This window comes from Falco cherrug, chromosome 12 (assembly GCF_023634085.1).
Source record: "Falco cherrug isolate bFalChe1 chromosome 12, bFalChe1.pri, whole genome shotgun sequence".
Taxonomy (NCBI): domain Eukaryota; kingdom Metazoa; phylum Chordata; class Aves; order Falconiformes; family Falconidae; genus Falco; species Falco cherrug.
In genome coordinates this window covers 14,150,681-14,170,246 of record NC_073708.1, presented here as the reverse complement: position 1 = coordinate 14,170,246, position 19,566 = coordinate 14,150,681, and the positions used below count along the sequence as shown (strand labels likewise).

General features: G+C 36.3%; 1 protein-coding gene across 1 annotated transcript in view; it reads left to right on the top strand.

The window, feature by feature from the left end:
- Nucleotides 1-19,551, top strand: part of LOC114014398 (loricrin-like) — a 35,200-nt gene extending 15,649 nt beyond the window's left edge. Inside the window, exons 30-52 of the mRNA XM_055724958.1 lie at nucleotides 1,250-1,288; nucleotides 1,984-2,022; nucleotides 2,302-2,340; nucleotides 2,761-2,793; nucleotides 3,069-3,107; nucleotides 3,892-3,921; nucleotides 5,366-5,407; nucleotides 7,195-7,233; nucleotides 7,932-7,970; nucleotides 8,247-8,285; nucleotides 8,663-8,701; nucleotides 9,051-9,089; nucleotides 9,409-9,447; nucleotides 10,269-10,307; nucleotides 10,738-10,776; nucleotides 11,116-11,151; nucleotides 11,915-11,944; nucleotides 13,020-13,055; nucleotides 14,732-14,770; nucleotides 15,210-15,245; nucleotides 17,015-17,053; nucleotides 17,819-17,845; nucleotides 18,248-19,551. Coding sequence (XP_055580933.1) covers nucleotides 1,250-1,288; nucleotides 1,984-2,022; nucleotides 2,302-2,340; nucleotides 2,761-2,793; nucleotides 3,069-3,107; nucleotides 3,892-3,921; nucleotides 5,366-5,407; nucleotides 7,195-7,233; nucleotides 7,932-7,970; nucleotides 8,247-8,285; nucleotides 8,663-8,701; nucleotides 9,051-9,089; nucleotides 9,409-9,447; nucleotides 10,269-10,307; nucleotides 10,738-10,776; nucleotides 11,116-11,151; nucleotides 11,915-11,944; nucleotides 13,020-13,055; nucleotides 14,732-14,770; nucleotides 15,210-15,245; nucleotides 17,015-17,053; nucleotides 17,819-17,845; nucleotides 18,248-18,346 — 915 coding nt within the window. The 3' untranslated portion in view covers nucleotides 18,347-19,551. The remainder of the gene's footprint in view (nucleotides 1-1,249; nucleotides 1,289-1,983; nucleotides 2,023-2,301; nucleotides 2,341-2,760; nucleotides 2,794-3,068; nucleotides 3,108-3,891; nucleotides 3,922-5,365; nucleotides 5,408-7,194; nucleotides 7,234-7,931; nucleotides 7,971-8,246; nucleotides 8,286-8,662; nucleotides 8,702-9,050; nucleotides 9,090-9,408; nucleotides 9,448-10,268; nucleotides 10,308-10,737; nucleotides 10,777-11,115; nucleotides 11,152-11,914; nucleotides 11,945-13,019; nucleotides 13,056-14,731; nucleotides 14,771-15,209; nucleotides 15,246-17,014; nucleotides 17,054-17,818; nucleotides 17,846-18,247) is intronic.
- The last annotated feature ends 15 nt before the right edge of the window (nucleotides 19,552-19,566 follow it).

Here is a 19,566-nt window from a genome sequence, read left to right as displayed (position 1 = left end):
ACAAAGGAAACTTTTCCTTTATTTTACAATTTCCATTGAAACTCAGTGTTAGTGTATGCTCATAGTATACAAAACAACCAGATACTTACTTCCTGCATTTGGTTACTTTTTCACTGAGTTAATTTAATACAATAACACTAATGTAACTACAAGAACAGTACTATCATCTGTAACAGCGGATCAGCCATTCTTGTTCTTAATGGCTATTTTTTGTGATTTATTTCCTTAAGACTATATTACATGTATGTTTACTATTCTGAACTTTCATAGCAATTCCCATAAATTAAGACTTTCAAACTCAATTGCTCTTAAAATACAGGTTTATTTTAAAAATCAACTTTTCCTTGCATTTGTTTGAGAAAACACATCATATTTGACCCTTAATTATCTCATTTTATTAATTTTCTACAATATAACTTCCTTTATCAATACTGCACAGACTAGTTGCCTCATCTTCCATCTGCAAATCACACTACACTTTGTGTTTTTCCAATGCCAGACATATAAGATTCAAGTTCCTTCATCTGTATATTGCATAGGGATGGTCAGTTTTCACAGTGTGGTGAGAACTGCTTGCCTTTCTATTTAGGAACATGCTTTTTCTCCTGAGTAAGTTATATTTTCTATTAATTCTGGTGAAGCTGTTTATAAAAATTTCCAAGTTTAATGTCTCATTTTCTCAGAGTCTTGAGTGACTGATTGTATTTAACTGGGTTTCTAGTAAGTCTGTTTATCAGTGTCCTGGTTAGCAGGGAATTGTTCTCCACAAATTCTTATAAATTCAGCTGTGCACTCCAACCACATACATAGTGTGGCATTAGTTTCCATGCAGCTTCTGTATCAAAATCTTCCTGTGGATATTCAGCAAAGCTAAAATATGACACTACAGAGGCCCTCTGAAAGAAGCTAAGGTATAACAATACTGGCATGTACCACTGTGGTCTTCCAGTATACCAAGACAGATTTCAAAGTGCTGATGTTTTCCCCCGTAGCATTTTAAGAGGAAATAACATAGACTGAGATGTGATCTTATTCCTTTATTATGGTGTATCTATCAGGATTAATCTTTCCAAATAAAGAAATGCCGTTGTGCAGAAATGAGCAGAGAAAGAACTTGAATGAATGCTGCTTACCCTACAGCCTACACCTTTAACCTTCCCAACAACAGTAGTTTCCTTTGCCTTCTACACTTGCTTAGAAAGACATAGAAATAATTGCCATGCAATAACTAGATTCTAATAATTTTTAGGATTCCACCTCACCATCTGGCAGCCAGCAGAGTGAACGGGTAAGCACTCCTTCCTTACGTGTTGCCAGTGTCTGCCCCACTGCTAGCCACTGAAATTAACATTTTCTGGGGAAGCTGGTGTGGCAGCTTCCAGTGTGGGATAGAAAGTCCTCAAGTGCAGAGGGAATGAAGATACAGCTAAGGTGTTAAAGTACTGCTAGAGATCCCAGCTGATGCTGAAGTGTGCTCTTGAATCTCAAACTCACATTACAAATATGGTACCAAAATTTACTTGTTCAGGTTCCTGTAGTTTTTTGCTCATTACCTGACTGCAAAAAGCTTCGATACCATGATTTGTCCAGTATTTATTCTAAGTTAAACCCTTTGCTTTGTTCTGCTATAAGACTTATTTATGAAGGCTTCCATTTTCCTGTCATTTTTACATGGCACCCATTTTATTTACTCTAATGAGAAATATGACACACACTGACTGAGAAATTATTTTGTTAAAGATATAAGAACTCTTTAATTGCTGTATCTAAAAGAATATCTTTGACCAAAAGAGCGATCATCAACAGGCATAAAGGGGCATATGCTGTTTTGTAAAGAAAAACTTTTTTTGTTGTTGTTTTTGAAAATCCATGAGAGAAAATTAAGGTAGAGAAGCAAGGGAGTTATCAGATTCCATCCTGATTGTTCCATATTACAAAAGAAAGGTTTTGGTTTTTTCATGTAATTTCAATACATTTTTCCAGGATTTTTATTCCCCAGGAGGCAGCCAATCAGGTGGACATGTAAGCATATCTATTTTATTCATTATTTGCAGTTCCCTTCCAAAATGGCTGTTCTATTTAAAAATTATCCTGATGAGTAAATTATACCCAACTGTTTATCTCCTAGTATTTCTCATGAGATCTGGCATCATGTCTTTTGAAACCAAACAGCAAACTGTTTTAAAAAAAAAACAACATTTTTTTTTTAATTAAAAAAACATATGTATGACTATTCAAAAACATGGTCTTGCTTTCCAGAAGCCATTTTAAACAAAAATAAATTGGGTCTACTTTTTGCAGGGATCATCTTCTCAAGGTGGTGGCTACTCCAGTGGACAGGTAAATACTGACTCCTTTTATTTTTGACCTGAAGTATCTGTTACACAAAAGCTTGAGTCCTCATATAGTTTTGCAGCAATTTTTTATCTGGTAGCAAGATTTGTTTGGTACTCAAACTTCTTTTCCTTATATATCTCTATGTAAAAGACCAAGGGTAAGCAGAGTAGTCAAAATTACAATTAATGTATTAACTGATGTTCTAACACCAGAAAACAAATAAAAGTAATGATTTTTTAATTAATTTAAAAATATATTTTAATATGTACATTCATGTATTTTATGTTTATATATTATGTATTAGTTGTATATAGTCTATATAATATGTAATATAATCAATATGTGAATTTTATATACATAGTTATGTTTACAAATATTTATATTTTTAAATAGTAGAAATTAAGCTATTTTTATTTTTTTCAGGCCTCATCCGGAAGCAGCCAGTATGGTGGGCAGGTGGGAAATTTTTCTTCAGTGCTGGGTTTTTGGATGTGGGGTGGGTTTTTTCGGTGTACATATTTCAAGAAAATATTATTTACTAGATTAGTAATACCTAAGTTTCCAAACTACTGTGAGGGGTTTTTTAATCCTCCTTAATCCTTTTACAGAAAAAAAAATTGGGTTCTTAACCAGATAGGTTGTCTTTTACTCTCTGAACTGTGTTTGAAAAGTTCTATTGTAATAAAATGTGCATATCAAACTTAAAGAATTTTTTTTTATATAATTTACAGGGTTCAACTTCTTCAGGAGGCAGCCAGTATGGTGGACAGGTATTTTCTTTCTCCACATCACTCAGCTGTGCTTGTGTCAGATGCTCACAATTTACTTTGTGTATCTTTCCTTCACAAGAACTGTTTTTCTTCACCACTGTCCTTTTTGCTCAAAGCCTCAGCAACATGTTACTTTCTTTTCCCACATCATTCAAGACACCCCACGGGCCAGAGCAGCCAGTAGCACCTGCCTGAATGGCAGTTGTAGTTGAGTTTCTGTACCTCCTTTGGTGCTAAACATTTTTCTTTGTACACATTTCACACAGACTGCATGTGAAAAGTGAGATCCTGAATGCTGAGGCCCTGACCACCTCTCAGTTAGTTTTATCAGAGTAGAAATCACCTAGTAGGCCTCCACTGGAAGTTATCTTTACTGTCCTCTGTAACATCTGAGGCATGAAATTGTACTGCATGTATTCTAGGTGCTCTGGCCAATTTAGGGAAAATACAAAATAAAATACATTGCTTTCTGCAGTACTACTCAGACTTTTTTACTTGTCATTTTGCTGAGTATGGCTTTTAAGGTAATAATTGTAGATAACAAATGTGAAGATGACAAAATCAGAAGTTTTTTTCCCTATCAGAACAATAAGTGCAGGAATAGTTGCATAGGATGAAAAGAACAAAAAATACACTAATTTCTAGAAGTTAGGCACTTGGGCAGTTATGACTGTGGGTGTGATTTGCATACACAGGATGGTAGAAGAAGTAATTTGAATTATAACTGGAGTCCCTTTCAGTCCTGTGCTCTTGAGATCATAAATATTTTCTGCATATTTTACAGGGTGGATGTGATTGTTCTGGGGGAAGTTCTGTAAGTGTTACGTATTCGTTACATGTTTTCTTTTACTGGATTATTTAACTGGAAAATCATCTGTGGTCCTATTTATTTCTAACTCATTTGAATGAACTGTTAATTTCATATTCATTGTTCCTTTGGTGACATACATATTACTGATATGGTATGAGTTACTTCTCATTATGCCTAGATGAAGAATTCAGAATTATGGAATCATATAATCAGTTAGGTTGGAAAAGACCTGTAAGATCATCAAGTCCAACCACAAACCTGATAAATACTGCAAAGTCCACCACTAAACCATGTCCCTAAGTGCCACATCTACAAAACTTTTAAATACCTCCAGGGATTCTGAGTCAACCCCTTCCCTGGGCAGCCTGTTCCAATGCTTGACCACCCTTTCAGTGAAGAAACTTTTCCTAATATCCAGTCTAAACCTCCCTGGTGCAACTGGAGGCCATTTCCTCTTGTCCTATCACTTCTTGCTTAGGAGAAGAAACCGACCCTCACCTGCCTACAACCTCTTTTCAGGCAGTTGTAGAGAGCAATAACATCCCCCTGAGTCTTTTTTTCTCCAGGCTAAACAACTGCAGTTCCCTCAGCTGCTCCTCATAAGACTTGTGCTCCAGACCCTCCACCGGCCTTTTTGCCCTTCTCTGGACACGCTCCAGCAGCCCAATGTCTGTCTGGCAGTCAGGGCCCCAAAACTGAACCCAGTGTTCAAGGTGCAGCCTCACCAGTGCAGGGTACAGGGGGATGATCACTGCCCTTGTCCTGCCGGACACACTATTTCTGATACAAGCCAGGAACCTCCAAATTTGGCAGCAAGCTGTATTCTCTGAGCACTGACTTTCAGTTACCTTACAGTATTTACAGAGGCGAGTCTTCTCAAAAAAAAAAAAAAAATTGCATTAAATAGCAGAATTAATTGACAAAAGATCGATCATGAAGGGAAGCTAAAGTAATACTAAGTCTACAAAACTGCCAACCGTAAAAAGTTGTCTCAGAAATCAGCTTTTACCAAATTTAAAAACAAAACAAAACAAAAAAAAATCAAAACTGAGACATTTCTCATTTGTGCTTTTAAGTCCACATGAAATTATTTAAAGACTGTGAGATACTGTAACGCATGCTTTCCAAAGCAAATCATATGTGGTCAGTCAACATGCAGTATGCAAGAGACATTCCTGCACCTTGGTTGGTGTTCTTATTTTGGAGGCAGTGAGTCATGAGCAGATACAAAATGATACATTGTGATTTGCAGTCTTCCAGGATGAAAAAGACTATTCGCGATCTTGGCAACTTAAGAAGTGAAGCGTAAATGTAATGTAATTTCAGACTGTGATATTCTTCCTTTAAAATACCATAGAACAGGCATTCTGAGGTTTTGTTTAATTTTTAGTTTATGATCAAAAGCAAAGGCTAATTTTTTTATCCCCCCCCCCCCCCCCCCTTACAGGGTGGATCCCCTACCTTAGTCAGAAGTGATTCCTCTGCAAATGTAAGCAATGTTCCATCAGCTCTTAAGTGTGCCCTGTGTGTGTTTTGTCATTATAATGGCTAGACAGGTTAAAAAAGTCAGTACCTAACAGAAGTCATACGCTTGTGAAAACAACCTACCTTAGTCACAATTAAAAATACACAGAGGATCTTAATGTAGCACTCACAGTTTGAAATAGTATTCATTCAAAGAGAAGTCTTTGAATGGAAAATGTTGTTTAGCATGAACGCAGGTACATAATGATATACATATTTACCTCAGGAGTCAGCTCCATTGGCTTCCTTGGAAATATGTCAAAATATCCCCTAAGGACATGTATTGATGTGTTTGTATTCCCCCTAGATTATTTACTGCAAGAAAGGTTAGTATTCGTAGATCGCTAATTTAATGATGCTAGCCCTCTCATGGATAAGAACTCTTTTGTAGGAGAGACCTGTTTACAGCTGTCATCTGTTAGAAAGTCATACATGTTACTGGATCTCTGCATGTGCTGCGCTACAGGGAGAAAAGACATTTGGGTCTTTTTGTATCTAGCACAGAACTCTGTGGCATCATTACCAGGCTGCTAACTGATGCTAAGCTGGGTTGGACACAGCTACATAAATGTACCATACAAAAATTAATATTAGAGGGTAAATAGGACTGGTCTTCTGGGAAGGAGGAATGTCTATGTGTTCCACATCCTTCATATTATTGATGTCGAGGTTTATTTCCTTTGAAACTTGCAGTTGGAGCTGCGTTTTCTTGCTTTTTAGTGGCAACCCTCTTTAGAAAGCAGTTTGGAAACCAGGGACTGTGTATAAAGATTGAGGGAACATAGTGCCTGTGTCTGCATCAACAAGTACTGTGAAGTGCTAGGACTGTTTCACTCCACAGAGTGAAACAAACAGTGCTGATGAACTGATGGCCACGCTACACACATTTCAGGAAGGGTTTGCTCTGGTCTGGTCCCATGGACCAAAAGTTTGTTTGCTGCCTGAGTGCATTAAGTGTGCCCCTGGAGAGCATTCTACAGTTTAGTTTGACCTGAAAGGCATCCAATTAATTCACCTGAGACCATTCCAGGATGCAAAACAAACTACAATGAGCACGGACTGTCAAGTTTTGTCTCAAAGGCACACTCCTGATCTGTACTTTAATGCGTAGAGGCACACAGTACTTCAGCATGGGAGAATGGCTTTTGCATACTGAAGGTAGATCCTAGTTCTCCCCCAACTATATTTTGCAGACTATTTCAGAACATTGTCTTTGATGTCGTCTTTACAGGGCAGTTGAAAAGTCATTTTACACAGTGAAGGTTCCTTATGAAGAACACGTTTCTGATAGATGCTTAACATTATATACTAAACACAGAACTGTTTCATTTCTTTATGAACTTAGCAGATCTTGTGGAAGCTCAGAGTACTCAAAAGGTCTGTAGTACTCTGCAAGGATTAATATTAAAAGCTTTTCATGGGGGTATCACTCTTCATTGTGCTGATTTTTAAACCAAAAGAAACAAGCTGCCTATCCTTCAGTCAGATCCTTTGAGGACAAATAACTGGTATTTCCATTCTGAAAGGGCTCTGGAGGTAGCCATTCTGGTGGACAGGTACACGCTAAATTTTAGATGTATTAACAAAGTACAGAAGGCTAGATTTTACATTTTGAATGGATTTTAAACCCAAGCAAAAATGTATGAAATAGAAATTTATACACTGCTGTCCTTCAAGAAGTTTTGCTTTAAAATAGTTCTGTTAGAGAAATATAATGTTTTTGTTTTGTTTGTTTGTTTTTTTTTTCCCCAGGGCTCATCATCTTCTGGAGGCAGCCAGTACAATAGCCAAGTAAGCACTCATTCTGAAAGGAGAGCCAGCTTGCCCCTTCTGAAAATGATGGTTATTCACAAACTCAGTTAAATTCAGTTTTTGTATGGGATCTATGCTTAAAGAGTAAAAACTCAGTAAATGAACATGCAGTGGCTTTTTTTAGCAAATAGTGCCCTTGGTTTTGTGAAACTCACACAAAAAATAGGTGTGGAGAAAGAATGAATCAAAATGCAGCAATTTTGATTCCTAGTCGACCTAATTCTATTAAGAAGTAAAACAAATACAATCTCCCATCTTTAAAGAAACCTCTTGTTGTGTGAGGTTTCAGTTAACTTGCTTAGTTAGGTTTTGAGAATCCTGTTAGGTAGCCGATCTTTTACTGCTAGCTCTGGCTCAGGATTTAGTTTTCCAGTTAAAGAATTGCCATTCTCCAGAAATGAGCAGAGGAAATACTTGAAAGAATGCTGCTTTAACCTTCCCAAAATGTCACACAAAAAAAGTAGTAGGATTTTTTTGCCTTCCGCCCTTCCTTAGGAACACCGTTATTACCCCAAGTTACCTTGTAAGGCTGAACTCTGATTACTAAAGCATACTGAGTCCTGCTCTCCTGCCTTCGCTCTTTCCTTGCTCTTGTGCTCCTATTGTCCTGGGAGAGTCATGTTTTGATTTAAGGAAGTTCTACAGCAGGTCATTCACTTATTTGGTATTCTTTACAGGATTCATATTCCTCTGGAGCTAGCCAGTATGGTGGACAAGTAAGCTCTCATTTTTAATATTTTATATGAGATATTTTACCATTATATGACTCATCACTAAGGGCTTATTCAGTTAGATATCTCAATTTAATATTTCGATAAACTTTGCAGTGATCTGTTCTCTGTAGTAATATTGTGAATTCAAGGGGAAAAAAAGTAAGAGTTTATTCTGGGAAAATTGCAAACAAACAGTCATATAACAAAATACAGATATCTTTGCCACTTGTCTCCATGAATTTGAAAATCAGTTATTTCTGAGTATCTGTATTTTTCCAGGGGCCATCATCTTATGGAGGCAGCCGCTATGGTGGACAAGTAAGCATTAATATTTCCCACTTTTGTAGTTTTGACCTATGCAAACTTGTAGTTTATTCACTGTCTACCATGGCTTCATTTATCTTAGTCTAAAACCCTCTCAGTAAATCTTTCTCTGTAGCATTTCGGTGTTACTGTGATTAAACAAAACAAGTTCAGATGAAGACCATTATTTAAGACTAAGAAAAAACAGAATGTTAAATACATGGTTGTCTCAATTGCCTCCTGAAATTTGCAGTACTAGAGGTCATGTCTTTCTTAAATAAAATGGTAATTCATGAATCTGACCAAAAAATTTTAAAGCCTTACGAAATGATTCTATGATTCTATAAAATGGGTGTAAAGAAGTTTGAGTTTCCTTTTTTGTTGATATTCAGGGTTCACCTTCCTCAGGAGGCAGCCAGCATGGTGGACAGGTGAGAATTCTTCCCTTGTAGTGTTTACTGCTTTATCCAAGAGACTTGGTAGTTCTCTGTGTAAGAGAACATTTTAAGGACATAATTTTTTTTTTCATGTTTTATTTAATTTGTTGCTAGATATATAGTAGTTATAAATGTATGTGATAAAAAGCCACAGGAGAGTTTTTAGGAAATGTAATTTCTGATGCATCACTGTAAATGCAGATGAGTCTCACTCCTTTTTGCACAGTCTGGTTCAGTCCACTTGTGGTTTTGCACTGAAAGTAATAAGAAATCTTCATATAGAGCATGATTTAAAGGAGTGCTATGACATGGATATAGATATAACTTAATTATTTTTGTTCAGGGTTCACCTTCTTCAGGAGGCAGCCAGTATGGAGGACAGGTGAGCATCTCTTCCTATGTAGTCCTTACCCTAACACCCAGCTTCTACATCAAAACTTGGTACTTTTCTATTGACTAAATGGTAATAGATGATCAGCTATCCAAGGACAGGTGATCTGAAATAATACAAGAACTATGAGGGGCCAGTACTTCTGTTGTATCACAGTAAATGCAGTTCTGGCCTTGTTCTACCCTCCAACCTGCTCGCCTCATACTGGATCCATTTGTCTTCTGCTGCTGTCACGGTTTCTTAGCTCTAACAGTAAGGAGTGGCTAGAACCAGTCATGGATATGGAGATAACTTAATTCTTTTTGTTCAGGGTTCACCTTTTTCAGGAGGCAGCCAGTATGGAGGACAGGTGAGAATTTTTTCCTGTGGAGTCTTTACCGTAACACCCAGCTTCTACATCAAAGCTTCGTACTTTTCTATTGACTAAAAAAAAGAAAATTTTTAGTAAGCTGTGTTAATATGGTAATAGTTGATCAGCTATCTAAGGATAGATGATCTGGAATAATACAAAAACTATGAGGGGCCAGTGCTTCTGTTGTATCACAGTAAATGCAGTTTTGGCTGCTTTCTACCCTCTGACCTGCCCTCCTCATTCTGGACCCATTTGTCTTCTGCTGCTGTCACGGTTTCTTAGATCTGACAGTAGGGAGTGGTTGGAGACAGACTGCATTCCTCCTGTACCTCAACCTATGGAATATCTCACTTCCTTCAGCAAATGCAATATCAGAGAAGCAGTAAGTGTCAGGAAGGGAACAGGGGAGAAGGTCAGTAGCTGTTAAGAGGTGTTCCATGCCCTTGTGAAATGAAAGATGATGGACAGAGTTCCTAGTGCTGCCTAGTGGTATAACCTTTAATATAGAGTGATATCCCCAACAAAACTCATCCTTGGCCTTTGAAAACATTTATTGTCAGATTTACTGGAGAGGGAATTAGAGGTAGAAGACATTTGCAGTTCAAATACAGCCTCCTAAAATTAGGTATATAATCATGATCAGTATTATGGAGGATTTTGTATGTTACAGGCCATTAGTAATTTGCATAGAACACAAAGAAATAAATTGAGTGTTTATCTTTCTTAATCTTTCTCTGTTGTAAAATGAAAGAAAACAGTCTTTCAAAAACCCTTAAAGAAGCTTTTTGATTGAGAAATAATTGGCACTTTTGCTTCAGGGTCCATCTTTCTCAGGTAGCAGCCATTATGGAGGACAGGTGAGAATTTTTTTTTTTCTATATATGGGTTGTTTTTTCCATTGTTCACCTTTTCTCTTTTTCTTTTTTTTGAAAACCAGAATATTTTATGAAGGAGTGGCTTACACCAAAACAGTGTTTAGGCAGAATATATGACCTTCTGCTGTGTCAGCCCACATAGGAAAGTAAAACATAGGAGGCTCCCTGAGCACACAATCCAGTGCAGCAGCAGAACTCACACCTGCCTAAAGTTGACTTTGATTTAAACTTTACTGTTCTGTGTAAACAGTAGACTTTGTAAAGGCCAATAAATTTTAGTATAGTTATGAAGGAAGTGTTTGCATTCCTGTAACACTTAAATCCATGGAAGACAAATAAAAGTGTGTTTTTCTGTGACAGGTCATAAGTTAAAGAATATGCAACAAATACAAATGCTTTCTCCTTCCTTTAGGGTGTAGGTTCTTCAGGAAGCAGCCAGTATGGTGGACAGGTAAAACATCTACTTTCATAGTACTTGCACTTTTGTACACAGTTCATTAGGAAATCTGACTCATATTTTTTAAAAAAAAAAAAAAAAAGAACATTCTAAGAATAGTTTTAAACCAAAGTGAGTGGGGATTGCAAAGTATGGGTCTGTCTGCTATGTCAGATCATGATATGACCAAATGATACAGGGGGCTATGTAACTGCATGGAAATGCTTCCTTAAATAGGCTGTGGTTCTAAGAAACCCCTTTTTGTTATGTTTAAAAAGAAGACTAAGGACCACAGAGAATAAACAAGAAAGTGACTCAGTAACACAGAAATAATACATTACTAATTTTTTCCAGGGCTTTTCTTCAGGAGGCAGCCAGTATGGTGGACAGGTATGCTTTTCTTTCTCCACATCACTCAGCTGTGCTTGTGTCAGATGCTCACAATTTACTTTGTGTATCTTTCCTTCACAAGAACTGTTTTTCTTCACCACTGTCCTTTTTGCTCAAAGCCTCAGCAACATGTTACTTTCTTTTCCCACATCATTCAAGACACCCCACGGGCCAGAGCAGCCAGTAGCACCTGCCTGAATGGCAGTTGTAGTTGAGTTTCTGTACCTCCTTTGGTGCTAAACATTTTTCTTTGTACACATTTCACACAGACTGCATGTGAAAAGTGAGATCCTGAATGCTGAGGCCCTGACCACCTCTCAGTTAGTTTTATCAGAGTAGAAATCACCTAGTAGGCCTCCACTGGAAGTTATCTTTACTGTCCTCTGTAACATCTGAGGCATGAAATTGTACTGCATGTATTCTAGGTGCTCTGGCCTCTTTAGGGTGAAAAAAACCAAATGCAGAATATTTTCTGTAGTACAACTTGGAATTTTTTACTCGTCCTTTTGGTGAGTAAGGTTTTTACTGCAAGTTTTAAATGAGAAACTAGACTATATTTAAAAATTTGATTAGTAAGCACACAACTATCCTGAAAGGCCAATGGAGAGAAAGCAACTCATTTTTAGATGGAACTTGGTGAATCTATGAGCAGGATTTTATAGTCCATTTTCTTGCAGCAACAGAATGTGAGTTTCATTTACTAATTCAGAGGCCTCATCCAGTCATAGGCTTAGAAAAATAAATGTGGTTGTGTTTTATACAGGGTGGATGTGTGTGCCCTGGTGGAAGTTCAGTAAGTGTTCTTTGTCTTTGTATATTTTTCATAGTATGCATGAATACTGGAAAATTCCCAAGGAGCTACATTTCTTGAAATAATTCTGTCTCTGAATTTAAATGTATGATGAAAGTTTTTTTTACATTGTGCTAAAATGGGAAATTTTGAACCTGCTAAGGGCAAAAATATTAAGTGACTTACAACTGTAGTATTGCATTCAAAACTAGCTACCCAGATGCACTTCTATTTTCAAAGAAATACATGGGAAATAAATTGCATTTTCCTCACTCTGGATTAAGTAGTAATGTTCTCCCGTATCGGTATTAAAGGAGGACTAGTGTTAAATCCATAAAATATCCAGACATTCAAAACTGCTTCAAAGCATTTAATTTCTTTTGGTTTCTAAGAGAGGCCGTGGACTTTCTAAGAATCTGTTTCCCAAATATCTCATAGTATATCTGCTGGGTTACGGACGTGTGTGTGTAATAGTGCTTTTCTTATCATGGATATTAACAGCATGATTGAACTAGTGAAACTTAGATCTAAAATCTTGGGCCAAAATGCTTCCAAGTGGGACCACAGCAATGCATTTAAAAAGTTAAAGCTATTACTATTTTTCTAATTAGTATATTCCCTGTATTTTTGTAAATACTTTAAAACAAAAGCAAAAAATCCCACCCTTTTTCAGAAATTAAGCTAATTTGCTTTTGAGGGAGAGTTCAGTTATCTGTTGTATCAGTATATTCAAAATTGCTTAGATGACTACTTCTCTTTCTCGGATTATGAAATCAAGCAAACCCCACATGCCGTAAGTATACCACTCATGGCATATATGTCACTTCTGAGAATCAGAAGTGCTGAAAACAACATACAAGTTATCAGCTTTCTTCTCTTTGCAAACAATATAATCTGAAGGAATAAGGGTGCATTGAAACTAAATCCTTTACTTGTTTAATCAGCCAAATAGAAAAGTATACTAGTAATCAGTATAAATCACTTGATCACTACAATAGGTCAGTATGTTTTCTTTTTTTTCATGTGTGTTACATTGCATTCAATAAAGAGTAAACATTGCTATTTTTGTTGAATACAGGGCTCTTTTGGAGGAAACCGCTACCAAGGTGGACAGGTAGGCAATTTGTCTTTAACACTTACACGGATCAGTTCCTCAGGAATAAACATGGCTTAGTTGCCATGTTTGCCCAGAAGCCAGTAGATATTGAGTTCAGACCCTCCAGAGAGTGCATGTGGCTTTTATTGAATCACTCTGGATGTTTTGGGTATATCTTTCTATATACTGGAGCCAAGATTTTACTTTGTAGTTATAGAAGCATTCTTACCTCAAAAAAATACTGAAGAAGAACTCATGGGGTTCATCTTATTGTAGAAACCAGTAAAATGATGTGCAGATAAATAGCCATTTGCCACTGCATTAATAACTCTGTAAAGTTCTTCCAGTTAATCAGTGTCATGAGTATTGCTTAGATTAGATCCAGGGTTTTCTGATGCTAGATGGTATTTAAAATTTTTTTTAAAAAAAGTTTAATATTCCTTTTACAGGGTTCATTGTATTCTGGAAGTAGTCAGTATGGTGGACAGGCAAGCACCTTTTTTTTTTTTTCCTAAGCTCTTCTTCCTACTTGATATTTATTAAATGAAAAATACAATGCAGTACATATACTGCCAGTCGGGTTTTCAGTCATTTTACACTCAATAAATATCTGAAAATAGGAACCATTTCTCAGTAGCTGTAATGAAGTAGTATGAACAAACTTCAATTGACAGAAGCTGCATAGATCATGATTTCAGTTGTTTTACCCAAGAATGCCTCTTACCTCAAGTGGTAATTTTATTTAACCATTTATATGTTTCAGTTTCGCATTGCTATGATACCAGTTCAAAATCTATTTTCTGTGTTATTTTTCAATTACATTGAAATGATTTTTTTTCTTCTTTCTTTTTTTTTTTTTTGCATTTGTTTAGATTATATAATTGCAAATTTGGTACAAAACATACCAATAGATATTACTTTGAAAAGATAAATTCTGGTGTGTTACCCACAACAATACTAGTTTCCTTATCTTCAGCTGCAGTTTGAGCCTCTTACTGTGTGCAGCTGCTTATGTACCTTGTGTAGACTTTAGTAGTTTATCGCTGATTGAGAAACCTTAGTGTAGCCCAAACAGTTAACAGATTCAACGGATGGCTACCTAATAAGAAGGTGGAATATATTTTTCATTAGTATTACTCTGTTTCACTCTGCTATACTAAAAAAATAAGTGAACTTATTTTTACTCCATTGGCAAGCATTTAAGTTCAGTATCATTCTATTAAGACCATGTTTTGTAGCATGGAGAGGATTTTTAACAGCTGCAAAACAAGTTTTTCCCAAATTACTTATTTGAAATAATAAGGATGCTCTTACAATAATACACACGATGCTCTCTGAACATGTTTGACCTAGAAGAAAATCACAAATAATATAGATTATTTTTTTCTTTTGAACAGAGCCACATTTAAAGACACTTTATCTCCATATATTTGAGAGAATAGTCTTAGCAGGTGTTTTGTAACTGCCAAATTAACTACTTTCAACTGTTAAAGAACTTAGAAGAATTAAGTCAGAAGTCTTTCACTGTACCTTGTTAGATTAATACATTTTCCAGATTCCTACTGAAGACTCCTGCCAAAAGGTCCTTCCATGATGTCTCATTCTGCACGGAGAGGAAAAAAAAAACAAAACTGCTCTTATTCTGCCAATGATTAAGCACTTAAGTTTCCTGTGATTTTTTTTTTTTTTAATAGGGATCTTCGCCCTCAGGAAGCAGCCAGTATGGTGGGCAGGTGAGTATATTCTCGTCCCATCGCATCACTCCAAACTCTTTTCCTGTACTGTCTGGATAAGGTTAGTTACTTGATACTGAAAGATACATTCATTTGTCCATTTTACTGGACTTAAACAGTTGAGGCAATACTGGTTAAAGTTGTTTCAGCAAGCTGAATAGAAGAATTGGTTATGATGAATTACTGCTCTGTGTAAAATGTTCCTTTGAACATACTATAATTGTTATACTGTATTTCACAACACTGCTTACTTGATTCAGAATAACAAATTGCCATTGTTTTGGTGTGCAGTAGACAGCTCAAGTTTTAGGTACCTCAGTTACTTATTGTTCAAACAAAATCTGAGTAAGTTTGTCCTAAGTATTGCACAAATTGTCTCAGAACAGCGATAGAAGATTTTTTTCATTCAATTAATAGATGTTTGGTTGACTTCTTACAGGGCTCATATTCTGGAGGCAGACAACATGGTAAACCAGTAAGTAAAAAAACTTTTCAAGTTTACCATACTTTTTTCTTATAAACCTGTTATAAAATTATATCTACTTTAGTTATGGGTTAGACATTTCTCTGAGAATTACTTAAATATGCAAAGAGTGTCACACGATTTACTTACCTCAGATAATCTCAACAAATGCAAACACAATATTTATTTTCACACAGTTCCATAGTTTTGAGCCAGAATTTTACTCTGTTACCCTAACTGAACTTCTAGTCAATACCTGGATTAGTTCTGGTAATCACAGAATGAGATTACAGGATTTTTGATTTTTTATTTTTTGCAAGGGGTTTATGAACAGTTATTTCTGTTTAAATTCATAGTAATCATACCCTTTGTGCTCAGGGCTCATTTTTCATTGATTTTATATGCATTTGTCTAAAGTATTTCTGGCCTGCTTTGAAGAATATACTTTTTCTTTTTGAAGGAAATAATAGTTGACATTCTACTCTATGGATCTTTATCTTCTCCCATTTCAGACCACGTTTTTTACTATGTAATTTAGACCTTGCTTTTATTGTCATTCAATTGCAGGAGATATAAATAAGCACACAAAATGTTTTAGCTTATCTCTTACAGAAAAAAAGATGTATCCCCCGTTATTAAAAAGTGGATGCAAACGTTAGGTTTTCTTATACACGAATCATAAAGGTGAAACATTTTGTATACCATATTTGATGGCATTTCTTGAAGAGTCAATGCTTGTAAGATTTCCTTTGACAATGCCATTCACACAAGCAGAGCAACTTTGCTAGAAAACTAAGACTCTTGAAGAACATCTAATTTTTCAGAATCTTCTGCAAAGGATTCTAAACACTTACCTTTCACCCCCCCCACCCCCCCAAATCTAACTGTAGATTGATGCCAGGTGAATTAATGTTTAATTGAACCTTATTACTTCTTCCTTTCCATATATTGAACACATCATAACTACAAACCAGCTCTTTCTTCTTGAGAACTTTATATGAAATTCTCAGACTAATACATCATTCAAAAGAATACTTGTAGCAGAAAGATGTTAAATATTTGTATTTCAGATAAACTTTTCCCTGGGATTTTTGGATGACTGGACGTAAGATAGTATTCATTCTTCTGTGGTCCTTTATTCCAGACAGCAAGAATATACTGAACTACAAATAGGCTCAGAGTCAAAATGGGTATCTTTTTTCAGAGTTCATCTTCCTCAGGAGGCAGTCATCAGGGAAAGCCAGTAAGGATATTCTTTCAGTAATTCCACAACCAAGTTAGAAATGTGGATATTGTTTTTTAAAACAGGCAACAATAATGAGGGTGAAATTTAAAATCATGGTACGAAGGGAAATGTTTGAGAAAACTGACCAATAGAAACTGGAATATTTTGTTCAAATTTGAACCTCAGGATGAGGTAGCATTCGTCCCTCCCACGGCAGAGTTTTGAGTTACTTGCTCATAGGAACATGCCTGGATCATTCTATTAAGATATTTAAATATCAGGATAACTGTTTCAGTTTCAGACTTTGTAGTTCATTCAATGATATATTGCCTTGAAAATCCTCTGCAACTGTTTGTGGGATAAAGAGGACATAGGTGTGCTTACTTGAGACCATTCAATTAAAATAGAAAAAAAAGTGCGAGGAAAAAGGTATAATCAAGGTCAGTATCGAAACAACTACTATCTAGGGCATTTCCAAAACTGCTATGTGCTCTATGGAAACAATTCTCTAGGAGTCTTGCACAACAAAAATAAATGGTTTATAATTATTTTACAGGCCTCCTCTACCTCAGGAAGCACTTACTCTGGGAAACCGGTAAGAATAATTCATCACAGCATTTTCATCATCTTTTCTTAGTAAGCAAAGAACCTGGATGGTTGATAAAGCAATTTCAGGATTATTTGGTCAGAAGATAACATTCTGTTTTAGTTCCATTTGTATTGGAGAATATTAAAGAAACTGCCATGGAAAATATGGCTTCGGCCTGGAAAAGCTATTTCAATATCAGTGATATTTTAAATGTGAATCTTTCTTGCTTCACATTCCAGTTAGTGGGCTTGATATATTTTGTTGTCTTCTATTTTTAAATTCTGGTTCTCTGTGTGGATTTTACAGGCTCTTCTCAGTTAATCCTTCACACTTGTTTTTTGGGGGGGGGGTTGGGGTTTTTTTTTGGTTTTTTTAATAGGCTACATTGTTGAGTTTTTCACTAGCCGGTTACCTGGTTTTGCACTTTTTTGTTTTTCCTTTTTTCTTTTTCCTTTTTTTTTCCCCAGTACTCATCATTTTTTAACATCTTTTTTCAACTATAGGGATTGAAAACTCTGTATGGAATATGATAATGAAATGAGAGAAAAATAGACTTTTGCCCTTTTACCCATTTTAGCTGAACTTTTCAGATGTGAGGTGAGATAGAATGTGTAACTAAAACTATTTACCTATGCAAAGCTACTTTCCTCTTGAACAACTTAAAAGCGTGCTGTGGGTTAGGGTGTTAAAATTTTGTTGATCACAGGCAAAACTGTGTTCAAAACCATTGAGTGGGAACTCTTCTAGATTTATTTTTTTGTTTCTTTTCAGAATTCACCTTCAGGTGGCAGTCAAGTGGTAAGCACTTTTCCTCTGTAGTTTCTACTGGTTTCTTCCTATACATATAGTAGAAAACTGCAAGTATTGTTTATACTCTGGGGTATCTATCAGATTTCCTATGTCTGAATAAATGTTTGAGAATACATGTGCAGCATAATAAATGGGAAAAGTATCAACTAAAGTGAGGAAAAGTGGGATAGCATACTTTGATCCTGCCTGTTACTTGAAAACTGAACACCTGTTCATTTGCATGTACTATAGATGTAACGTGATTTTTTAATATCAGGAGTGTCTACATAATAGAAGGACCTAATAGGAGATTTGTCTGAAACTTTCAATGCTTTTATAATAGTAACAAATAGAGCTATTTTGAATCAGGTTTATCAAATTGCTCTTTTTTTTCTTCTTCTTTTTTTATAGAGCTCTGCTGGGAAACATTCCACTCCCCAGCTCCTGCTGTTTTTCAGTGTTTTGAGTGCCTTTGTTCTCTCTGCTGCTACATCAAAATGGTCTCTATGAACTTCTGAAGAGTTGCTTGGCATCCTAGACGTGGATTATATTCAGTAATATTAGATTAATTACTTGATGTAAGAAAAAAAAAAATACCCTTAAGTCAAATTGGCAGATGCTATTTGTCTGTTATGTTGTATGTCTAGCTAGTGTGTCATGCCTCTCATTAGTTTACCTTTGGTTTTAGTCATTAGTGTAGATTTCATTAGTGTTGTCAGTGTTTTAGGCATCATTTTAAGTGAGCATATTGTGCCCTATATATAAGATTTATTTTTATTTCCAATGGGGAATGAGATGAACACCTACCTGAAATTTGATTGACGCAACAAACAAATACTTAGAAAATATTTGGTAATTAACCTAGGTGGAGAAGGTCAAGCAATTGTTGTATATGCAAACTGAGCACCAGGCCTAGTCATCATTGCATAAAATAAGGCTAATGTGAGCATCTGATAAGCAGTCCTCCATGGGACAGAAAAAAGTTGCTAAATATAGCATCAGAATATTGGTTTTAGTCTATTGTAATCCAATGCAAGTTCAATATGGAGGTTGCAAAGCAAAAAATAAACAAAATAAAATACTCCATGTGAGTGAAATTTTTGGGGGTTAAATAAAGCTTACTCATTAGAGAGGCCAAACAGCTCAGAGCACAGAAATGCTCAGCTCTTCAAACTGATTGCAAATACCTAGAGATATGCAGAGAAGCGTATGAGGCAATGTACACCAGATGAGGCTGATAGCCTAAAAGCTGCTGAAAAACAATGCATTTTTCCTTGAGAAGGAATGGAAATGTAATTAAGTTCATAAAAGTGATAGTATCTTGGCTCCTTTTCTCAAGTATTTAGTCTGACCTGTGATACCCGATATATCTGCAAGCTTAGTTTCAAGAACGATGCTGACATCTGCAAGCAACGTACAGCAACTGCGGTCACAGAAAGACCACGACCCACTTCTGAGTTCAGGAGCGGTTCCACATCTTGCAGCAAACTCTTTTGAAGCTGCCAGAGCCGCCTTCTGCTTGTGCTGCGGCCTCTGCTGTGGCACCCTGGTCGCCGCGCTGTGCCCATGGCCCTGCCGCTCCTACAGCTCCCGCAGCAGCCCCAGCCGCGGGCTGTGCCCGCCTGGTGCTGCCGCATGCGGTCTCCTGAAGCGTACTTCTAATTAATGTCACATTGAACACGTGCCTACTATTAAAATTACGTTTATTAGTAGTATGCTTGCCTCCCGTG